The 24,411-nt window shown below is 34.4% G+C and overlaps 1 protein-coding gene across 2 annotated transcripts; it reads right to left on the reverse strand.

The window, feature by feature from the left end:
* Nucleotides 1–508: 508 nt before the first annotated feature.
* Nucleotides 509–11,523, reverse strand: LOC104889272 (1-acyl-sn-glycerol-3-phosphate acyltransferase 2). 2 transcript variants are annotated; one of them, XM_057393146.1, is made up of 12 exons: nucleotides 11,161–11,523; nucleotides 10,503–10,625; nucleotides 7,834–7,873; nucleotides 4,682–4,894; nucleotides 4,348–4,421; nucleotides 4,116–4,175; nucleotides 3,063–3,140; nucleotides 2,808–2,966; nucleotides 2,010–2,135; nucleotides 1,257–1,349; nucleotides 1,052–1,138; nucleotides 509–968 (listed from the first exon to the last, which is right to left on the reverse strand). In XM_057393146.1, exons 1-12 carry the CDS (start codon nucleotides 11,239–11,241, stop codon nucleotides 714–716), a joined length of 1,389 nt encoding a protein of 462 aa, XP_057249129.1. In that variant the 5' UTR covers nucleotides 11,242–11,523; the 3' UTR covers nucleotides 509–713. The 2 variants fall into 2 exon arrangements, with proteins under 2 accessions (XP_057249129.1, XP_010672763.1); XM_010674461.3 differs by lacking the exon at nucleotides 4,682–4,894 and having other exon boundaries at nucleotides 11,161–11,514.
* Between the last annotated feature and the right edge of the window lie 12,888 nt (nucleotides 11,524–24,411).

Genomic DNA, 24,411 nt, shown 5'->3' on the forward strand with positions numbered 1-24,411 from the left:
GCTAAACTTAGGAGCAATAAACTATAAGAAACAGTTAAATAAAGTCTGAGATCAATAAGATAAAAGATATATTATTATCTACCTGAACTTGGATTCCGAGAAACTTTATTTTCCTTTCTTAACCTGAACTAGACTTTAAATATATTATTATCCAACCATAGCTTAAAAAGTAAAAGATATAATTAAAAAGAGATAACGCAAAGATAATATTAATAAGAAGCCCTATACAAAAAGATAGATTTGGGCACTTGATTTATATCTAGAATTGATTTATTATTTATACATGTGACATGTCAGCAAGCACCGCCTTTGTTATGACGCATACGTTGTTGAATTGAAACAGACCAAGACCATATACAGCAAAAGCCTAAAAATAGGACTTATGACTAATAGACCAAGACCATATATTTAAACAAACACAACCGAGCTCATCTCAGCTGCATTCAAGCGAGAGCGAAGGCGAGGGTGAGAAAGGGTGGAATTATCATAGCATCCCGTAAATGATATATGACCAGCTAAAAATAACAATATTTATATAATAAATAAGGTGTAAAATACATATATTGAGCAGATCAAATTGAACTAATGACTAATGAGAGCGTGAAGCCATGAACAGATCTTAAGACGAGCAATAATGGGTAAGGTACAAGCACTATTTTTCAAGAAAATCAAACTATAAGTGAGATCAAATGAACAAAACAAAGGCTACTGTTTCAATGCTGCTTATGTTGTTTCAAGTCAGATGATGATGATGATGAGTCTCCTGTGTTTTTAGGCTTTGCTGGGGCTACCTTAGCAGGGGTTGAGCGCTCTGACTGACTGAATTGTATCATTACTTGCATGAGAACTGTAATAAGTCCTAATGCTGCAGCTGAGAATGCAATGCCTTTCCATGAGGACAGAAGATGTGACCAGTGTAGAAATTTCATCACTCCCAGAACACTGGTAACCACCCACGCGGCAACAACCTGAATTTAAGCCAAACAAAAGGTGTGAAAACATCATTACAGGAGAGAATCAAAACTGGTAGTCTTTAAGCCATTGTTATTACCACAAGAGACTTCAATGGTCGACCACTATCTTGAAGAAATTGATCTCCAAAAGTATCATCGGCTTTATGCTTGTCCAACAATGCATCCTGATCAAACAAAAAGTAAACTAGACAACTTAGTTCTTTTCACAAGATATCCAATTGAAAGATATGATCAAGTATGATCAGCTCACATAAGTAATAAAAGTAGCCAAGCAAATCTTACCTTGGCAACAAATGCATCTTTACACCACTGTGCAACAGCATCATCTGTTTCAGGAAGATCTTTCATATTGTGTCGCTTGATATGGACATGAACCTGTGTTAATCAGAGATAACAATCAGCTTCACAGTACATCTTGGATTTGCACATCGAGACCTTGTAGCAATTTCAAGTGCCTTGGAAAACATTCTAACCCGCAGCAACAGCACAAGAACCATACAGCTTATGATGCTTTGTTAATAACTTCGATGATAAATAATTGAACAGAACAAATACTACTCTACATAAACTTGAAAGTGGAGCCTTCCAGCTGTGCATGCCATATATAATGACCAACAGGTTCTTAGCATTTACCTTCTTGACATGCATGCATGAAACCTGCAAACTTGTGTCTGCCAGCTGGCAATCATTAAGCTCAAGTGTTTTATAAAAGAAAGTTGGTGAGATAGATTTCGTCAAATGCTCTCTCTCAGGGACCTAATACAACCTATCCAACCCCCCCCCCCCCACAAAGGTTCGATCACAACAGTAAAATCCTTGCTAGAAATTCAGGGTAACATCTGATATTCCTTAAGGTCACAACCGAAGTCTATTTCCAGCTCAGCTACCCCTTGACCTTACCTTTAAGCTCAACATACATTTGAATCACATATCCTGATGGAGAGATAAATAATAGATCTGGCACACATAATCAACTGAACAAATACATGATATATTCACAAAATCAATCCAGGCAATGAAAAAGCTGTCTCTTACCACAGAAGACTGTCCTTTGAATAGCCTCAGCATTGTAGGTTGCGCTGAACTTTTCGGGATGGCTACTGTGATATCATAAATTGCTGGGACAAACGAACGCATATGACTTACTGCTGCGACAAATCCCTGAATGCAAAACAATATATAAGATCAGCAATGTTGGTTCTCTCTCATGAATCTTAGTGCCAGCAAGATAAAAGAGTAGGACACAGGACCAAAATAACAATTTACAGAACCAAGGAGCAAAACATTACCCCTTTCCTCATCAGTTTTTCTTATCCCCCAGCCTCTCTCACCATCAAACTTCTTTTTAAGTAAGATCATGGCAGTAAAAGGGTCCTTTCCCAGATAAATATTAGCAAGGCATACATTTAATCCGAACAAGGTGATCACAAGTTCACAACCATGTCACTAAAATACACATCGCTCTACGGATATTATAAACTTCAAGATTCTCAACTTGATGAAAAGAAACTGCACGAAACCAAGGATGGATGCGAGCTCATAAGCTACCAGGGTAGAAATTGTCATCAGGAATGTCAATCATTAGAAAAGGAAAGGAAAATATTGACTAATTGATCAAAACCCCACAATAAATGACGTCCCCTCCCACACAACCTCCCCCAGTCAAAGCGAAAACTAGTTAATACTATAACTACATTTTTCGCATCAACAGAAGTTTCACACACACAAATTATTTTTACAGCCTAAATTAGTCCTCAGCAAGTGAATATCTTTTCCCAGGACAAATAGAAACTAGAAATGTGACTTAATTATAATCTAGCAAAGAACTTAGACCTTTGTACGTGGGATCAAAACATTTCTGGGTACTGGAAGTCCAGTTGAGGTTGCATATTCTTGAGCAGCTAGAAGTTTAGCTTGTGTAAATCGAGTGCCTTCAACAAAAAGAGCCAACCAGAAAGGCAGAGGGTAGTCCTTTAGCCGTTCAAGACCTAGCTGCAAGAAACCCACAACATCCAAGTGAGATATAGTGTTCTTGCATAAGTCCAAGGGATACATGCTTAATCATTCAGACTTTCTCATATGAAATACCTTTATCGTACTTTCATCCTTGGCCCAGCTTCTCTCCAGGAAAAGATACTCTGAGAACCACATAGACCAACCTATTACCTGCGTACAACAATGCTAATATTAGAACACGGCAGTCCATGCAACTTCCTATATTGTAAAAGACTGAGATAGTTACAGAAAAACAGTTCGTAACATAACATCTTGTAAATCGTCATATATAAATGAAGTGAACCCAAAACAAAATAAGAAACAAAAAAAGATTTTGATTCATATTCATATTTCTTTTCTTACTCTTTCTTGCTTCCTTCCCTTTTCACCATCCCCTAAACCAACGGCCCCCAAAAGCAAAAAACAAAGAAAATCAATGAATCCACATCACTTCCCACATATCAAAATAATCTCACGAGTCAAAGTAACACAACACACAAATCACTTTGGGGCATTGCCCATAATAGAGCTTGAGGGTGCTGGTAATGCTTGCAGAGTAAATTTATTGCACTCTAATAGCCCACCTTTGAAGTTTGACAGCAAACATGAGTTTGCGCAAGCCAAACAAGCGTACAAATTTAAGAATATGAGGGTTCTTTTTTTTCCACTCACATAATATAGTTTTTACCAATTGCATTTCAGATCCTTACCTGTGCTTCATAAATTAGTCAAATGTCTATCCTTTAAAGAAAAACCAAAAAAGCAAAAAGAAAAACATGTGCACAGGGAATGTTCCATTTCCAGTGGCAGCAAAGCTAGGGCTCATCCGTTTTCCCTATACCAGGGATGAATCTTACGGAACTGCTCCATCTTCCAAAGGACTAGAATAGCAACTATCCCCTAGAGAAGTAGGATGTCGGTTATGCAAACAAACTCAACTGGCTATGGACTGACTATAAGATAATAAAAGTACAAAATAAAGCAAACTTGACAAATATGAAATGCAAAAATGTTTTAGCTTTATAACTTCTTTGCCAAATTCATGAATAAAGAAATTAAAGAGAGGATATACACATCAATGCAAAAAAAAAAAAAAAAACATACAATTTAGCTGAGTATCGGAAACATGTTTGGCTGAATACATACCGGAAGCATCTTTGATGATTTCTTCATAACAGCTAGTGTGCTACCAAGGCAACCTGCCCGCTGTCACAAGTATGCTAGATCAGCTGAGGAGCTAATAATATGAACCAAATCCTTATGTCCTAGATTTTTCATAGAAGTATAATCATATAAGTGAATAAGAATTTTGATTTAGAGGTCTACGTTTACTCAATTCAAATTAACACGTGCTTGGAAAAGAGCATTAGAAACTTGCCTGGGCCAACACCCATCCCACCAGCCAATCAATGTCGCTTTTATGGTTACACACCACCAGTGCATGTTCTTTGCCTGTGACATTTCAAACAATCAAAAAGTAGGTGAGGCTGAGAGCAGAGAGGGTCAGAAAAACTTTTGAAGATACGTAGTGGTTTTTAGAAACAAAACATGCGAGCCAAAGATCAGGTGAATCTGCATCATGAAAATTTAAAAAATAATGAACGAAGTAATGAGATTTCCTAGTTGAAACTATCAAAGAGAAGTACTCAATCTCATGCACACGATCTCTATGCAAGCCTTATGCTCATTCCCAACCCTTGCAGACAAGATACCTGATGGCTGATACCATGAGACTTTTAGACTACAGCATAATGTACTCTCCTCCCCTTCACTCAGTCCTATGTCAATATATTCCCCGAGCCATATCAACGGAGGCTTTACCATCAACCTCCACAACAATTGTGCTTCAGCCAAGGACCTATCTCCTCTCCTGCGTTTCACTCCATGTGTTTTTAGACCCCTCCATTCTTTTCTAGTCATGTTCTCTGGATAGAATAGTGCCACAAAGTCAAAACATATTCCATTAAATCTAAGTAAGTCTCTACTTTCTACAGCATAATTCAACTACTATTAGGAAACTAAATAACAATATGGAATTGCTGACTCTTATCATAAATGTCATAATTACTAAACAAATAAGACATAGATTTAAGACCTCCTGCTCACTATCCCTAACCAGATTACCCAGGACCCTGCATTTTACCAGTAAGACAAACCATATCACTCTTTCCCTCTTCAAAATGAACTTCACAGACAAATGTTCCAACGCATGGACCAATATAGAAGACATCAAGTCCAAAGAAGCAATAGGATCAACCATAACAAACACAGCTCAATTTCTCACACTTCTAGTTTGACAAATAGGCACAATCAACAACATTCACCACATGCTTTCCAAACATTTATCACTTAAGTCCACAACCAATTGTCAATTTCAAATTTTTCTTTGTCATAACCACCGGTGCAAGGACCTCATTGTACCAATCTTCCTCCTCACTTTTAGCAAAATATGAAGCATTATAAAGAAACTCAAGTCTACCAGTTCAAGTTTTAGCCCAAGCCAAAGTCCACAAAGATAATGATATATCTCTTGCTCTTGAAGTTTAATAAGCACCTAAAATACACCTTGCAAAATTCCCAAGTGTTATCATGGACTTGCATACCTCCGTGTCCCAGATTATTCACTCTTTTGGTTATAGTTGAGACTTGAGATCGATAACTATACCATCCGTTTTGTTACTTCATTATCTCCCCACTACAAACTACACCAAAGATCATCCTGCATCACGGTTGTTAAGCCCATCCCTTCAAAAATCTATGCCAAAGTCGAACAGGTTACTCAAGCCAAATTCCTTCAGTGATGAATATATCCTAGGGCTCACCTTCACCAACGAAACCAGGAACATGAACATAATTCTATAGATATAATTACATGGCTGCATCCGTAGACATTGATGGGCATAGTGTTGTAGAAGGGACTGCTAGTAGTATGATTGATAAAAAGGCCTCAATAGAGTTGTCATATCAATTAAACAGATGAATTCCACGTCATTTTGTTGTTCATAAAATAAAATGTAACATAAATAAACAAGTGGAAAATAAACCGTAACGTAATTAAAAGTCGAAAGAAATATATACAACACAATGTGGTTGACTAGGATCAACTCAAAGCTATATGAGTTCGTATAGGTAGAGTTTGCTGTTTTCTCTCACTAACTTTGTGGTCTCAGGTTCGGTCCAGCAGTCAGGTAAGGTCAAAATTTGTCAGCTCTAGGCATCCTAGTATATCAAAAACCAGACGATCTTGCAATTGTGATTGCTAAATTCCTGTCGAGATATAATTAACATTAGGCTCCTGGGCTCCACAGGGATAACCCTTCTAGTGGCTTGCTAGGTTCCAAGATTTGTAGAAGCTGAGTTAGTTGATGAGTCTACCACTTAAATCTCTTTACTTGATTAAGAGGACGCTTTTCTTTCACTTGATGAAACCTATGGTACATCACAATATATCCTCAACATTTATACAAATTGAAGTTTATTCTGCCCTTAATTCTTGCTCAAAAGGATCAAAAAAATCAGTGAGATCCTTCAACCCTTTATCCGACCCCTTCACACTTTTATCCAACTACATCAGTAACCATGGCCATGCACAGAGGTCCTGGGGACACAAACAGCAACTTGACAGCAAAAAAAATACCCTACAAGGCTATAACAGAGTCCATCACACATATGATCTCAGCAGTAAGCTGCAATAGAAGTGAGGACATATAACAGAAAGCTCAAAAACCTTCAATTGCAAGGAAACAGTCCGATCACATATTTGCATTTTAGGTTTGCATGAAAAAAAATTGCTCAAATTGGGGAATAACTCGATTGAATTTTCTCACGCCAATCGGATGTTAGGGTTATGAAACACAAGATCATATTTCAAGATTCAACAAAATTCAAAGAGCCAAAAGTCAACTAAGTGCTTAGAATATCAAATTTGTGAAATTTGTAGGTAAGGGTTTTCAATGTAATATCAGCAATTCTTGCAATCAGCTGAGACATTTCCTTCAAGTTTCTTTTTAGGTTGTAAAAACAGATTTATGAGAAGTTGTTCCAGGTTGGATAAGGGGTTATACAAACTTGCAAACTAGTTTTGCTGAGGTGGTTATCTGGCAGTTAGGTGGATGCGTACAAGTCAGGAAAGGGTAAAGTTTTCAGCCAAACAGCAGCACTTAACAGCGACAGAGAGCTGACTTTGATGTCAATCTGTTAGTATGAGTAAGAGGAGTGTGTCCTAAGGCCCACGCTTTATGATCCAAAAACCTCAAACTCAAAACTTCATATTAAGGTGGAACACAAAATCCCATAGCGCAGAATATTTGTGCACAAGTTTGCGTGCAAGTATGAAAGTATTACAATATGCGCTGCTAAATGCACAGTAATGGATAAAACCTTCCCAAGGATGAAACAGCCATGAGAAAATATATCTGAAGAGAAGGAAAGAAGGGAACCTTTGACCAGCACTTCCAAGAGATCGTGTATTATATTTTGCATTTATAGTTGAACTATGATAAGAATTAAGAAAGGAGTGGTTAGTTGGGAGCACATCATTAAAGGGTAAGTTGAGAGGTATTAGAGTGCCATCACAGTCGCTAGATTATGGTTAAACCGCCATACAATTGCTGGAGATAAAATGATTAATAACAGCCGATACTTTGGCGGGGAGAAGAATTGGGTGATGACTATGAACTTTTCAGAGGAAGACGTAAATTTGTTATGAATTCTAAAAGGAACGACCTTCCGTGCAATAACTCATGATTAAGGGCAACAATCTTCGTGCTCTGACCCCTCATACTGGTTAACGAATGAATCCTTCAATATACACTACTACCTTAGAAATCAATGTCATGAGTGCTTTCAACGATATTGTACATACCCATCTGCCGAAATGTCTCAGGATCTGTAAAAACTTTGACCTGCATGACAGCAGTGAGCTAATTAAATCGCGATCAATATCATATAATATAGCCAGCTATGCATAGCATGTAGCATGATGCTGAAAAGCTAAAGAAATCAGAAAGATGCATATCTCATAGTATGAGATTTTACAATTTAAACAACAATTGAAAAGGAGGGAAAGCACATACAAACAGCATTAAGGCTCTGGTATTTCAAACTTTTATCTGTTGAATTTAAATTGTTTTGTTGAATCAAACTTAACTTATTTTTGTTGAAAGGACATTTTGTTATACTTAACTAATTTTTCTGAATTTTATGTTGCAGAGAAAAGAAAAAATTTGTAAATTGATACAGAAACAACAACAGCCACAGCAGCAACTACAACAACGATAATAATATATTTAGTGATTGTCACTGTTGTTCTTTTTCTTTACCATCATTTATTTTAGATTACCTTTATTCTGATCGTCATCATCACAATATCATATGTTCAGTTTTTAACATTAGCCAAAACAAATTAGAAGATCCTCCATTATCATGCAAACTAACATTTATGAGCTGTCCCAAATTACCATGATTTCCATTTCAATAAAACATCCTTATTTTATGTCTCTCTCTCTCTCTCTAACCCCTCACTTTCTCTTACTCTTTGTATCTCCAACCCAATCATTTATCTTGATTTTTCTCTCCCCCTATCAACTATTTTTGATCTCCATACCAAAGCAAAGTCCACAAGATAATAAAGAACAAATAGATTCCCTTCTAACCTTTAAGCACTACTAGTATACATGTCATTAGACTACATAAATAATATCAATGATATAATAGTAATAATATTTGTCTATTCTTAGGCTATGTTCAGTTCACCTTATTTTTGCTTATTTCAGATCTAATCAGATCAGATCAGATCAGAAAAAATAAGTTCAGATCAGATCAGATCAGATCAGAAAAAATAAGTTCAGATCAGATCAGAAAAAATAAGTTCAGATCAGATCAGTTCAGATCATGATTATATTTAAAAATCACTATATCTTTCATTATATATTAGTAAAAATTATAATAATTGAATATTAATAAAGTACTCATTAAAACGAATCAAACAAGATCCCACATAACTATATTTTTTCTTATATATTGAGAAAAATCTAAAAAAATAAGATCTTGTTATCAGATCAGTTCAGATCAGATCAGAAAAAATAAGTTCAGATCAGATCAGATAAGTTCAGATCAGAAAATTTCAGGTGAACTAAACATAGCCTTACAAGACATAATACATCAAAAACTTCACATTTACATGAAACTCAAGCTATCAGTGCTGAAAATAATGCAATTTTGCTGAACCTTATTTCCTGTTTCAACCAAAATAATCTGACTTTCATCTTTGCCACTGCATAATTTTGACGGTTAATATCTTGATTATCAATAAGTAGAAATAATAAAAAGTAAATCTTGCAAATATATATAAAGTCGAATGTAACAAGACCCTACATGACTATGTTTTGCTTACGTATAAATCACAAACAATGGTTAAAAGTGGAGTTTGTAAGTGGTGTCAAAGAACAAAGTGGGTAGATTAAAAGAGAACAGAGGGAGTAATGTTGTTCCCTACTGAAATTCCTAATACAGCAATAAACGCCATGGTTACTATCAACACAATAGAACAGCATCTGATCAAAATAAGAGGGCAGTATCATGCTAAAAGGAAACATTAGATTCCATTGCAAAGAGCAAATTCACCAAGAAAGGCGATATGTCCTTGACAACTCATGTATCAAAGTCAATAGCTAACAAAAACAAGAAAATTCAACTAATATTTCCATTTACCACTCAGGCATAAAACGCTGCAAGCTGCACCAATAGCACTCCACAACATTTCAACACTCATTTACTGGCAAGACCACTCTTAGACTGCCTTTTGAGATTTGACCTATTCCATGTACCCCGCATCTTTTCCATAATCCAAGTTCTCCACATATTCACTTTTTTTAAGCTTCACAATGATAGTACTGACACCTCCTCATCATATATAATGTTAATACTACTATTGTACAGAACAACAATCTCTTGATATAACAACACTCATCCAGAAAATCTTCCCGCCATTAATTCCTGTCCTACTAGTTCATGATGATAATACAAGCACTTGCACAAAAGATACCGCTGATCCAAAGATAAAAAAATGTTACTTCTACTTTAGCTTTCATCAAGCCATAACATGTTTTCTCCACAAATCCACCCACATACACAGTTACTCATGTATGACTTCCTTGTCACTCAACTCTATACCCGTAAACAATCTCCATTCCTACTTGCTTAATGAAAAGAACGATATAAATTTTCAAATCAACCACTCTTTTTACTTCAGCAACCCCTCTCTCCACAACAATCAGCACAAGATATTGTTCTGCAAGGAATCTATGATTTCTAATAAATTGCTTATTCTATTAGATCTAGATACGGAACTACAACTTACAATATATCTTCAGGAAAAGGTGAAATACTGAAGACATAAATGGGCCAAGGATTCTATGTCTCTCACTTGTACAGTTACGAACGTATAGAGCATCACTCTTCTACCAGCAGAAGAAAGCAATAAATTGTCAATGAGGTTTAGTAAGATTGATAATCAGGTCATAAAATAATCACCTGAACCCTAGCCCACCAATCGACAAGCCACACGAGCTCGAGCCACAACAATTCTGCTACAAGTCTGTTGATTCTTCTATATGTGCTCTTTGACAGCGGCCGCACAAGGACAAAGCAAGTTGCCTGAAAGGAAAATATAACACTTAAATAGGGTCTGCAATTATTATCACTTATATAATAACTACAAATTTACATAGGTAGCACTATAATGTTTTAAATTTTAAGACGACAACATTTTCCTTCATTGAAGAAAGGAATAACTTACAATTGGATCTTTAAATCACATACCTACATCTCAAACTAAAAACAAAACTACCAGACAAAATTTGAATTCCTAATTTACAGAAAACACCAGTAATTATCATTCTCATAATATTAATAATAAATAAATAAATAAAGCCTTAATTGATTTAAGAACTACAAATTAAGGATGTCACACATCCAAAATTGGGCGAGTTTTCCAAAGTCCTACTTTAAAATGCTAAAAACACACTAAAGTTTCCAAAAATCAACCAATAAAAAAACCCTAACAGATAAATTGCAGCAGCACTTAGTAGTAAGTAACTGAGCTATAATAAACGTAAATAAAATTTAAAAAAAAATCAGTAATTAAACGTCAGAGATGGATCGAGAAAAGAGGAGAGAGAAAAATGGAAACCTGTAAAACATTGACGACGAGGCCAGAGAGGAAGAAGAGAAGGCCCAGTGGTACGATCACAGCCGCAGCTGGAATCGCCATTGTTGGACCTTTCTTCTGCGCACAAAAACGCAACACTGAGCAAATACGATTTGATTAACGCGCAGAGGAGAGAGAAAGTGAAAGAGTGAGATTTTGATGTGAGCTACCTGCTACCAAAGAAGATGAAGAAGATGAAGAGGAGAGAGAAAGAGTGTGTGTGTGTGTGTTTATTGAAGGGAGAAAGGAAGATTAATGCCGTTTTTTTGAGGTTGAGGGCTGAGGGAAGTGAGAAAGTTGTAATTCTGGAGTTTTTAACTTTCGTAATAGGAGCAATTATTTGGGTACGGAATGACTACTTATGGGACTTTTCTTTAGTCACTTTACTGTCAAGTTATGAGAGAAAGTACTAGTATCCTGCAAGTTCTAACTGAAAAATAATGGCAATTGGATGGGAGATGGATGGGCATTGTGAGAGCTAAATGTGAAGCTCTTAATTACTACTCCCTTCCGGTAGTAATAGTCACCTAAATAAATTAGATGAAACTTTAGGAAAATGATATACATAAGAGCTATGTATATGGTGTTTAAAATGAAAATAAAATATTAAATCAAGTATTTATTATATCAGTTAATGTGAAAATATGTTTTGAATTCTTAAACTGTTTCCATTTAAAGAAATGTATTTAATGCTTATATGTAGCCCTTAGGGCTACATGTAACATTACCCAAAACTTTATACCGTTTTTTCATCAAGTATTTCAAATTTTCAGAAAATTTACAAGTTACCCTCGTACTTTTCAAAATACACGGGTACCTTAAGTTTCATAATAATACACTCTAATATCCTTAATGACTAATGGCGTTAACCGTCGTGAGTCTTAAACCCTAATTTTCTTTTTAAAATCTTAATCAACTCCTAATCATAATCCCTAACCCTAAACCTAACTCTAACCATCCATCACCCCATCCCCCACTCTCACACCAACCCACATTTCCCACACCCGTCGTGTTTTCATGGAAGTGGAATTCTATGGGAGTGGGGGCAAGGGTGCGGAATTAGAAGGGGGTTGGGGGAGGAGGAATTTGACGTGGGGTGGGGGAAAAGGGGGTTGATGGGCTGGTGTGACTACGAGGATTCAGGTCTGCGTCATCTCCACTCGTGGTGTTTTCGCTTCAATCAGGAGAAGGCGGATGAATCCAACTAGTCTGCGACGTTAGCTCACTTACTATTGATCGGCATACAATATTCTAATTTTCTTGGCCAGAACAAAAAGCATCTGCTACGTATCAAAAATCACAATTACCATCAGCAATTACATCATGCTAACCTTCTATGTGTTCTTAGATGGCTTATGGAAGTTTATGTGCGTATGGAAAAAAATTCATATCGAATTTCCACCCTACAAAGTTATTATAAATCAATTTTATTAAATGTGTATAATTATACGAAACAAACAACTAAAGTATATAAATAAATATATCTTACCAGGAGATGATGACATGTTGATCGACTCAAATGATTTGCCACAACCCTTAGATGATCCAGAAGACTTGCACAGAACATGCTCCCACCCAATTTTTTCCCGTCGCATACCCTTGTTTCAACTTTCCATGACCTTTACTCGTCAGGTTTACTTGAGGCTCCTCAAAGAAACAGCGTTCATGGTGGAGTTCTGAATGGATAAGCTGAGAAAAAGACCTTATAATTGTGGGATCCCTAGCCTTTACCTTGGTCACTGAGAAAAAGACCTTATAACTGTGGGATCCCTAGCCTTTACCTTGGTCATTGTATACATATAATTGTATCTCTCCATTTAAGGATCGAATTATGAAACATATTGTGGTCTTAATTGGTCCAATCCCGGGGAAGAGCAGTAAAAAAGCCATTAAAAACCATTTCGAAAAGTGTTAAAGTCCTATTTTAAAGCCCAATTTTATTCATGATAAATAATTGTATTTGAGTCCAATCCTTTGAAAAGCCCAATTAATTGTTTAATAATAATTAATTATTTTATTTATAATAAATAAATATTTCAAAAGATATTTTTTATATAGTTAAGATCCCATTTCATCCCGTAAAATCAGATTTTCGAAATTAAAGGATAAAAGAAAACCTTTTAAAAAAGATGGTGAAGGCACGTCAGGAGCCAGGCTAGTGTGCCTAGCGCACCAACCTGCGCCTGCTAGCGCATCAACCTGCGCCTGGCGCAGGCGTACGTCTGTGCGTCAGGCGCAACTCTGTCCATTTGTGCCAGATGCACTAAACTACAACTGACACGTGGATTTCTGACTCATACAGAGTCCTGCGTCAAGCGCAGGTCTGTGCGCGACACACGGAGTTTCTTTTTTATCTTTTTCAAAACGTGTGCCACGTATACGCTTTTTACTATGCATGCCGAGTCATGCGCTTGACGCGTCACCCTGCGTCAGACGCAGCTAGCGCATGAGGCGCAATGTCTTTTTCCTCTATAAATAGGCTTGATTTTTGTACAGATTTCAGAACGAATTTTTCATATAACACTCACACGAATAGCTTACAAACCTTTTGACGAAACACAAAATTTCCCCACAACAACTCATACTTTCAAACACATATACATTCAATCTATATACACTTTCATATATTCAGATTTTCAGGCTTCACGATTGCTCGTCCTGAAGGTTGTCAATCTCGCAGACCCAAACCACGGTTAAATCCTGAGGGTCCTTAAATAACTTCTCTATTTTATATTGAAGTTAGTAATTGTTTCTATCCTGATGTAGATCTTTAGTATAAAATCGTTCTACTGTATATATTCTAAATTTTCTTTCTCTTTATATATTGTTATACATTATATTTTGCTTGCTTGATTATTATATGCATATTGTATGATTGTCCTGCATTATTGTTTTTATCACCCACATGTTATTTTTCCTAATCAAAGGTCTAACTAAATCAGATGTTATGGACAACCTGCTAGGTTCTCTGTAATTTGATTGTTTAATAACTTGTCAGTAAAAAAATAGTGTTTTATATGTTTCCTTAACCAATCTAGAACTAATTATTTTTAGGGTGCTTAAAACATTATTTGGTTATTCTATTGCATAAACATTGACATGAATCGATTTTTAGTAGAGGCCATGTAACATCCCGATAATTCTCTCTTTTCCAAAATACTTTTCAATATAAAACTTTGAGAATCATCAAAACTTTATCAATCGTCTGATAAAGTATCGGCTTATTCAAAATTTTACAGCCAAAAACATAATAAATAACTTTAAAATTAAATTTAGTCAACTACAAAGTGAACTACAAAAGTCAACCAACAAAGTCAAAGTTAACTCAAAACCAAAACCAACTATAAAATGTATAATTCCAAAGTATAATAATTAACTACACAAGATCTCCAATCTCGAACCCAATGATGTATCATCTTCAAACCTGTAGATAGACAATGCACTGTTGATCCCTAGAGACTGCTCACCAAAATGGGTCATTACAGGATCAATAAGACATAACCATGATCAACATACACAAACAAAAACACGTAATCAGCAAAGTTGAGTACTACATAATAAATAAAGAAATAATCCTAACATGATACTACTACATAACAAACAGGAATAAAAAATAATATAATAACCTTGCAGATAACTTTTACTGAACCAAACTTCACAATCAACATTTTATTTACTTTAAATGGAATAGTCAATGGAATGAGTTGTCTGACTAAAAACCAGCCTTTCCATTGAAAGACGAAATACGAGCGCGACTCCATATTCCCATGACCTACGATATCAAGGAACCTTTAAAATAAAAAGGGGAACGATGATCAATCTGATCCCAGAAAAACCATTGGCTACCACAATGTACTCCAACTCTCTACTAGTCTAACACTTTAGATGTGCACAAGTATAAAGTTATTGTTATCCATGATTTACCATTTATTACTTGTTATGACTCACAAACAATACAGATAATACAATAATCAAACAATCACAACTTTCATTTTTTATCTTAGGATTAGATAAGTGATCACACAACTTAATAACCCAAGATTACATTCAATTTTTAATCCAATCTTTCTTATTTGCTGAACCTAACCAACAACCAGCCAACCCTTTAAAGGTATAAAATATCAACTTATCAAATAAGACCCCCGATCCTCATAAAGTAGTGAAAAAGAGAACAACATGATTCAATCATGATCCAAACTAATATATATATAATGGATGGCTAAGATGCAATTCCTCATTAAACCCCAAGCATAATTAGAAAATAACCTTTTTTTAAAAAAAAATTCTCTAATCAGTGACTTTAATATAATAAAGTTCCCAAATCTCATATGCTTGCATCAATCTTCCATACAAACATATTATAAATCTCATAATCAACATATTTGACACAACGAAAAAAAACATGCAAATCCAACTTAATAGTAATCACATATGAACTCAAAATAGTTCCCTATACATGATACTACATAATTCTTATCCTTAAAATCATGATAGTAATTCAATCAACACATAAGTATGTACGTACCTTGTGTAGACAAAATTCGAGGCTACTTTAACAAGCTTTAAAGTCACCTAAAGAATACTCTCCGCCTACTAAAGACCAACATAACCAAGAGTTAACTACCTAGTAAGGACCTAAAGTATGAGAGTTTTTTCCAACAAGGACCTCAACAATTTTTTTGATCTACTAAGGACCTCATATCTACTATGGTTACATTTTCCATCCAATATTATTAACTTTGTTTTCTTTTTGTTTTAAAAAATTGAAATGGCCCCACCAACTCAATCATTCTTTATCTCTTTCTATATTCCTCTTAATTTGACTTTAACTTTTTTTTTCATAAAACTATGAGTATTTTTATCAAATTGGTACTTTAAGATACATTATTTAATCACATGAACATATTTTAAAAAATTATCACATGTGTGTATTTTCAAAGATTTTCTTTAATCATATGAGTATTTCTTAAAATTTGGACTACTTATAAGTATTTAATAAATCTTCATTGACCATATAAGCCCTTTAGCTAATGTTATATATTCACCTCTATTTACATCTTATATATTCTTAGAGTAATTCTCTCAGAATAACTCTAAAGAATCGATAATTATATCTCTCTCAATTATTCTTTACCCTTTGGTAATTACTGCGAGAAGTTATATTTTAAAATACTCATTTGGTAATTACTAATCAGACCCTACACAACCGTCCAACCCTTTGTCTCTCTCTTAAAATATATCATGTTGTGTAGGTCGTAGCTCTCATCCACCATCTTTACAAATCCAAAATTTATCCTAAAAGTTAAAATTCTTTTCCTCTTTAGCCTAATTTTTTCCATTGGTAGTGCAAATTTTAAAATGATCCTCTCGCAATGTGGGCATTTTTAAAAAATGGTGATACTGGTATAACAGTATTTTTCAAAATTTTATCTTTTTTTTTTTTGAAAAGATACAAGTAAAGTTTAGGGAACTCTTCTTTCAAGAGTATACCCTAAACTATCTAAAGTAACTAAATAATTGAAAAACATATCAGACTGAACATCAACTAATTGAGATGGATTTTGGAGATGGTGCCCAATCTTTGAGAGGTAATCAGCAACCCAGTTGGCTTCCCGATAGACGTGAACAATTGTAACCTTCCGGAATGAAGACAAAAGTTGAATGTATCTTAAAGTACTAATTTGACAAAAATACTCATAGTTTTATGAAAAAAGAGTTAACGTCAAATTAGGAGGAAGATGGAGAGCGATAAAGAATAATTGAGTTGGTGGGTCTTTTTAATTTTTTAAACAAAAAATAAACAAAGTTAATAAAATTGGATGGAAAATGTAACCTATTGGATGGAAAATGTAACCATGGTTAATTTGAGGTCCTTAGTAGATCAAAAAAATTGTTGAGGTCCTTGTTAGAAAAATTTCTCATAGTTTAGGTCCTTATTGGGTAGTTAACTCACATAACCAAGAATCAATACTCAAATAATTTCAAGCAACTTTAAAATATTATAAATCGTCTTTAAAAGTGTTTTAAAACCTTTTCCATCATTAAAACTTCAATTATTAATACTTCCTAGTGTAGTATTCCCTCTGTATTTTTTTTGTCTTTCCTACCTTGACTTTACACGTTTGCCAATGTACTTATTCTACATTATATATCTTTCATTATATATTAGTAAAAATTATAATAATTGAATATTAATAAAGTACTCATTGAGATGAATCAAACAAAACCCCACATGATTATACTTTTTCTTATATATTGAGAAAAATCTAAAAGATTCTTTCTAATTATGAATAATGTTAAGATTCTAAGTGTGAAACATAAAAAAAAATACAAAGGGAGTACTACTATACTAGTCATTAAAAACCCTTAAAAATTCATACTTTGATAACTAAAATCCTATTATAAGTATGGTAATATAAGTTTCAGCAACTTATAATGTATTAGAACCCCTTTAAAGCATACTTAAGCATAATCATAATTATCAGAGTACTCAATTTTACAAACTATAGTATACTACTATGATTTCCAACTCATAAAACCCTAAAAATCCATGCTTTGATAATTAAAAATCCGATCTAAATATAATAAGTAAATCTGAATTTTTATTTCTTCAATGCATAAATTATATAAACTAATCATCAAACTAAAGATTTTAAACATAAACTGTAATAGCCCCACAATTTAGGAAACATCATAATAGCCTTTATGCATGTTGCGGAAACATACTTAAATCAATTGGAGCTGTCACATGGTAAACGTGCTAATTAAGTTACAACAAAATTACTTAAGATCAAGTAGTTATAATTAATTTTATTACAACACTACCAACCTTTAACTTTTAAAAATCCATTTTGAAATACACATACAATTTCTACAGATATTAAGTTACTCTCCTAAGAGATGGAGATCAACTAGGGAACAAACATAACACAAGACTCCACAAAGTGACGTCGTCCTACACGACTATGGTAATCAAGGAAGTAGTCACCCCACCTTCTTGGTTCTTCCTGCGATCAATTACAACCCTGCCCCCACCAGGACAGGTTCAAGAACAAATATCAACAACAGTGGAGTATAAAAGTCCATCCCTAAATTCATTTTTGGTGGCTTACACCTTATGTATGCAAAATGCTAAAATCACTATGCTTCACAAATACAGTGTTTACTATAATATTAGGATTATTATCCTTGTGCAAATATTTTAGAATAAGTATTTATATCATGAAGATCACCACTTAGGTCATTCAAAACCCCTTTAGGTCAATAGCATTTAAATACTTGGGTAAAGCGAACACGAATAGAGAGAGACTCCTTACACAAGGAACCGACTGTCTAAAACTAATGGAGGTCTTCACTCCACCATTTTAAATTTTTATGCTTGCAAGCCTTAACTAGGACATATCCCATTTTTATTATTTGTTGGACTTTACCCACCCAACAAGGGTTCGGAAGGAGATCACCCATCCTCCAAGGGCTTTTGTTGTTATTCATATCGTACCCTAATTGGTCTCGGTCTTTACCCAATTGCTTTCATAATTTATTTACACAAATAATGTTCATGTATGGTTTATCAATACCACTCATGTTCCAAAGAAAAACATATTCATCCATAGAGGGAAAAAAGAATCACGACTAGTATAGTATTGCTATTGATTGTAAGACTTGCATATTTTCTTGAAATTTTAGTTTAACACTAACAACATCACATATTAGTTAGGTATAAAAATATAAGGAAATAATCAAATCTTTACTGCTGGTGAAAAACCTATAAGCTCTTAATAGGCTCTTTTAAACTTTATTAAAAATTTTGAATTAATTTGAACATATGAAACTTTGGTAAGAAAAATTTCAGCACAAACAGTGAGTTTAAAATGCACATAACTTCCTTCTAAAAACTCCAAATCGGGAAATTTCAAAACCTATCCTCAAGAATTTTTTATTATGAACGGTTAGTTGTGAAACAAGAAAGGGCTTAAAATCAAGTTTCGGGGGCCTAAAATGCAATTTACAGTAACTGGTGACACCAAAATCGAGAACAATATTCATCAATTCGCCCCAATTCAAAGAAATTTCTTTTCTAAGAGGGTTCCTTCATAAAATTCAAATAGGAGTAAAGATCTTCCTAACATGACAACAATTCCATCATTTGATAAACATGCATGGATTTACTTATATGCTTATAAACATATTTTAAAATCACATATTAACCAAATCTTTTATTTTTACTATACTAAAGTGACTTTCTTCCTCTATTGGATGGATGAATAACTAATGTTACTTATAAATCAAAATCAATTACATGCAACTACAACCATGGTTTAAAATTTTACATGCATGTACTAATCTCATCAATTTGGTTTATAAAATCATATTCTGATACAATTCATCATCTTTTCACCAAAATAAAGAGGGTATAATAGAAAGAGAGTGTTCTTATGTACCTTAATTCCCCCTAGTTATTACTTGAACATTTCTCCTATCTTCATTAATTTTCAAAGGCTTCAATACCCAAGTACCTATACAATTTCATCAATGCATGTCATCATTTTCATGATCTAAACCTAAATCCCAACTTGAAACATACTCTTTAACTCCCTTTGGCCTTCTTAACTTTCTATGAAGATGGTTTCCTCTAGATCTTCTTATATTCATTCAAAAGAGATTGTAATCCCCCACAATTTTAAAGGATTTTCATAAATATATTAAAGTATTTATGTAATTATATTTAAATCCAAATGAGTTTGGAAAATGATTTGACTTTTAAAAAGGGTTGACTATTTTTAAAAGTCAACTAAAAATATTTTCATAGCTTAATAAAATTGAAAATGTTTTAATTAAGCATGCTTAATAAAAGTTTAATATTAAAAGTATTTATTGAAAAAGAAGTTTAATGGAATCGAAACTCCTAAAAGGATAAAAAGGAAAAGAGTCTTGTTGATGATTAAAGTCCTAAGTGATCATCTTATTAGTCATCAAAGTCTTTTTAAATCTTATCTCTTTTCCTAAACCAAAAGGATTAGCCTTTATTTAAATATCCTAAAAACCCAAATATTTTACCCTACACTCTATTTCTCTCTCCTCCTTGCACGTGATTCTTCTCTCCTCCTCTCACCCGACTTTTTCTCTCTCCTCCTTCCTTGGTGCGTGATTTCCATATTTTTCCTCTCAAAGCTTGTTTCTTCTTCGCTAAGTCACAAATATTTTCTTGGGCCAAAATCTTGCTGCCGCCGGCCCGCCGCCCCTTGCTGCTGTCACCAGTTTCCGGCGCCTTTTTCTCCTCCTTGTTGTGGTTGTTTTCTTTTCTTCTTCTCTAAGATTCCATTAAAGTATTGTTTTTACATTATTTTATTTATTACATGTTTATGATTTAAATTATTATTTTATATGAAAATATATTTCGGTTTTCATATGTAAAAAATAATAATTTCAGATTTATTATTTTCAGTTTTTATTATGAAAGATATAGTTTTTAGGGTTTTAATCACTAGAAACTATATATTTAAAGTATAAATATGAGTTTTGATTAGAATATGATTTTTATATGCATTAAATATATTTTCAGAAGGTTTATAAATTTTTATAAATGCTGGAATTTCAGAAAGTATGTATTTTAAGGTTTTTAATGATTTTTAATCACTAGAATAGTTGTCTATACTAGGGATTAAAAATAATTTAATACATAAAAACGATTTTAAAGACGTTTAAAAGGGTTTGGGACGTTTTTAAAGTTGCTGTAAATTTTTAGTTCAAGGTATTTACTTTGTTATTTTATTTTCTAGGCGGAGAATTCATAGTAGGGGACTTTTAGAGGTAAAAGTGGCCTACCGATTCGTTTACACAAGGTACGTACATAGTCTACGTGCTATATGGTTTAGAAACATGCCTTAGGGATGTTTTATTTATTAGTATCACGTATAGGACTATGTTGTTCATATATATGATTTACTGGAATTATTTTACATGTTATTTTCCTATGTGCTACATGTAAACTAGAATATTTATGAGTATGACTGTTTGTATGGAAGTTTGATGCAAGCAGATAAGTTAGTTTTGTATTAATTCGTGAGTGAATTAATGTAAGTAAGTTGGAATCATGTGTTCATAGATTCTTGAGATTATTTATTTATCTTATAAGAACCGTGGATCTTATTTGGTAAGTATGAGTTATACCTATATAAAGGTACGGTTTTCTGTTGGCTAGGTTCAACAAATGGATAAAAAAATAAAAGGAGTCTTATTGATAAGTTGTGAAAACTTGTTAATTCTAAGATAAAAAGGAGTTTGTTATGATTTAGTGATTATTAATTATGTGTATGTGCTTGGTTGGTGTCAACACAAGTATAAAATGAATGCAACGTAAAGTGAAACGAGAATAGGTTATAGACTTTAGACTGGTGCACGTCTAGAGTTGGACATAAGGGTTGGGTTAATGGTGAGCGTGCCATAACTTTTCTAGGAATGGTTGATCACCATCCCTCTTTATTCAAAGGTTCCTCGATATCGCAGGTCACTCTGAAATGCGGAGTCGCGCCCCATTTCATTTTTATTGACAGGACAACTCGTCCAATAACTATTCCATTAAAGTAATAAAAAGATGTTTAAGTTTAGTTCAGTAAAATTGTCTGCAGATTATTATTTACTTTGTTATTATTTATTCCTGCAAGTTATTTTGTATATCATGCTTAGGGTTATGATGTCTGATATGTAGTACTCAGCTTTGCTGATTACGTGCTTGTTCTGTGTTGTGATCATGGCTTTGCCTATTGATCCTGTGGTGATCCTTCGGGGAGAGCAGAGTCAAGAAAGCATTGACATTACAGGTTCGAAGATGCATACCATTGGGGAATCTGGAATGGAGAGGCTTTTGTGACATTAGATTATTTAAGTTGTTTCTAGGAGTTTATCTTTTCAGACATTTGTTTTAAGTTGGTGTGTTTCAGTTCAAACATTGTTGATTCTTATTTCATAAGTTTAATAAAGTTGATTTTTATTTAGTAAGTTTTCCGCTGCAAAATTCTGAGTAAGCCGAAACGTTATCACACGGGCGATAATGCCTGGGTAATTCTCTAGATTTGTTATAAAAGTATTTTCTAGAAAGAGAGAATTATCGGGGTGTTACAAAGATTTACTCCAAGTCTTCTTTTTTTGGAATAGTTACATACAAACACTAGATTAAGTTTCCTCAAAGTGATTTAGAAGAATGAACATGGAAGAAGAAGAGAAAGAGAGAGAGAGAGAGAGAGAGAGAGAGAGAGAGAGAGAGAGAGAGAGAGAGAGAGAGAGAGAGAGAGAGAGAGAGAGAGAGAGAGAGAGAGAGAGAGAGGGGAGGGGGAGGGAGGTCCTACCTCTAGCGTGCAGTAAGAAAGGATAGGAGAGAGAGTGGATAATTCAGCCTCGTTTTTGGATTTCATCACCCTAGCCCAACTTCCTCGCCCGAACCGAACTCCCATCTTCATACTCCCACTACACTTATTTGCGACCCATGCCTCCACATCATGATTGATATGCCACGTGCAAAGTAGATGAGCATAGTTTGGAAAAACAATCGAGAGATATTTTACCAAAGCCAGATCTCGATCAATCACAATGACATTCAGAGTCACACACAAGCCAATGAGGTTTTTCAACCTCTCCAACATTCAACGATAGTTCTGAGCATCCTCATGCTGCAACAATGCCCATGCAACAAAAGAAATTCTTAGTGGTAAGTGTCAGTTTAACAATCTTCACCAAAGGATTCACATACTTGTGTGTGTTGCATCAATTTGGATCACGTGCGGATATGTACGCACTAGATTCACGGACGTCGGGTGTGCAATGAATGTATGTGTCACCCTACCCATCTTGTTCGAATGAAGCCAAGGTCAATGACAATGTTCTTACACCACTCGGCAGCAGCATCACGACTTTGAAATTCAGGGCTATTGTCGAAATACGGGTTATAATTAATCCCATCACCAACATGCTCCTAAATAAACAAATCATCGTTAATTACAAGAAAAAAAAATCATCAATTAACAATATTCACACATTAGTTTAACCAAATTAATCTTATTTTAATTTTTTTTACTATTTAGTACCTAATAGAAGTTAATTTTACTAATAAAATTTTAAAAGTTTAATATCAAACTAATCAATAATAATATAATTTTTAATATAAAAAAATAAAGATAACGTATTGAAATATTTCATGGGCCTAACATATGGCCTGCACGTTTGTCCCATGGACACAACGTCTGGCTTGGACTTTATGCCCCTGTGGCAAATGTTTGGCTTAGATGTTGGCCCCATGGACACAACATACATGCATGGACACAACGTCTGGCCAGTACGTTGTGTCCATGGGCTAACGTCTAAGCCAAACGTTTGCTCCATGTACATATCATCTAGGTCAGACTGGGTCAGACGTCAAGTTAAAAAAAATAACCTCTTCGTCGGGAGGCATTATTGTCGGTGGTGAAGGCGTTCAGTTGGAGGTAGCAATTGGTGGTTATTGACTTTAGGTGGTGGTAAAGAGAGAGTTGTAAATTGGTAAAAATAAATATTTGAAATAATGAAGTGAAGTTAAAAATTTGAATGTTAAAGTCAAGTAAAATGGTAAAAAGTAGCCAGGAGTATACTTGGGGCGATTTTAAGTAATTTCGGGGCGATTAAAATATAGTTTCCTCCACCATTTCGAGCATTCACACCTAGGAATGGCAACGGGTCGGACTTGGACCGGATTATGCATAATCCGACTCCGACCCTACAGAAAGTCGGATTTTAAATCCGACCCGACTTAAAATCCGAACGTCCCACTCCGAGATCCGACCCGACATAAAATCCGGACATCCGACTTAAAATCCGAACATCCGACTTCGAACCTGATCCGACTTATTTTTCTTCCAATCATCATATGGAAATCTTATATGTTACAAATAATCTAATTATTACTATTAATTTTTAACAATCATTTTTTCTATGGGAAAATCCTATATAATACAATTGGGTGAAAGTCGAAGTCAGATTATACATAAATAATACATAACATAAATAAGAAAAAAGGATTGATTGACTCAAGGTCGGAGTCGGATTCGGATGTCGGATTATTTAATGAGATCCGACTCCGAGCCTCCTCCGACTCGGAGTCGGATTTTTTAAACGGAGTCGGAGTCGGATTAGTTTTTTGTCGGAGTCAACTCGGATCGGAGCGAATTAGGGTCGGATTCGGACTAGATTGCCATCCCTATTCAC

The sequence above is a fragment of the Beta vulgaris genome, chromosome 3 (genome assembly GCF_026745355.1).
Source record: "Beta vulgaris subsp. vulgaris cultivar EL10 chromosome 3, EL10.2, whole genome shotgun sequence".
In the NCBI taxonomy this organism is placed as follows: Eukaryota; Viridiplantae; Streptophyta; class Magnoliopsida; order Caryophyllales; family Amaranthaceae; genus Beta; species Beta vulgaris.

Excerpts from the sequence above, each read along its gene's own strand:
- LOC104889272 (XM_057393146.1), bottom strand. The coding sequence starts at position 11,241 with ATGGCGATTCCAGCTGCGGCTGTGATCGTACCACTGGGCCTTCTCTTC. Across the intron at positions 7,874-10,502 it reads ATTGGTGGGCTAGGGTTCAG|GTCAAAGTTTTTACAGATCC; the intron begins GTGATTATTTTA and ends GCTGTCATGCAG. Across the intron at positions 2,967-3,062 it reads AGGATGAAAGTACGATAAAG|CTAGGTCTTGAACGGCTAAA; the intron begins GTATTTCATATG and ends GGTTTCTTGCAG.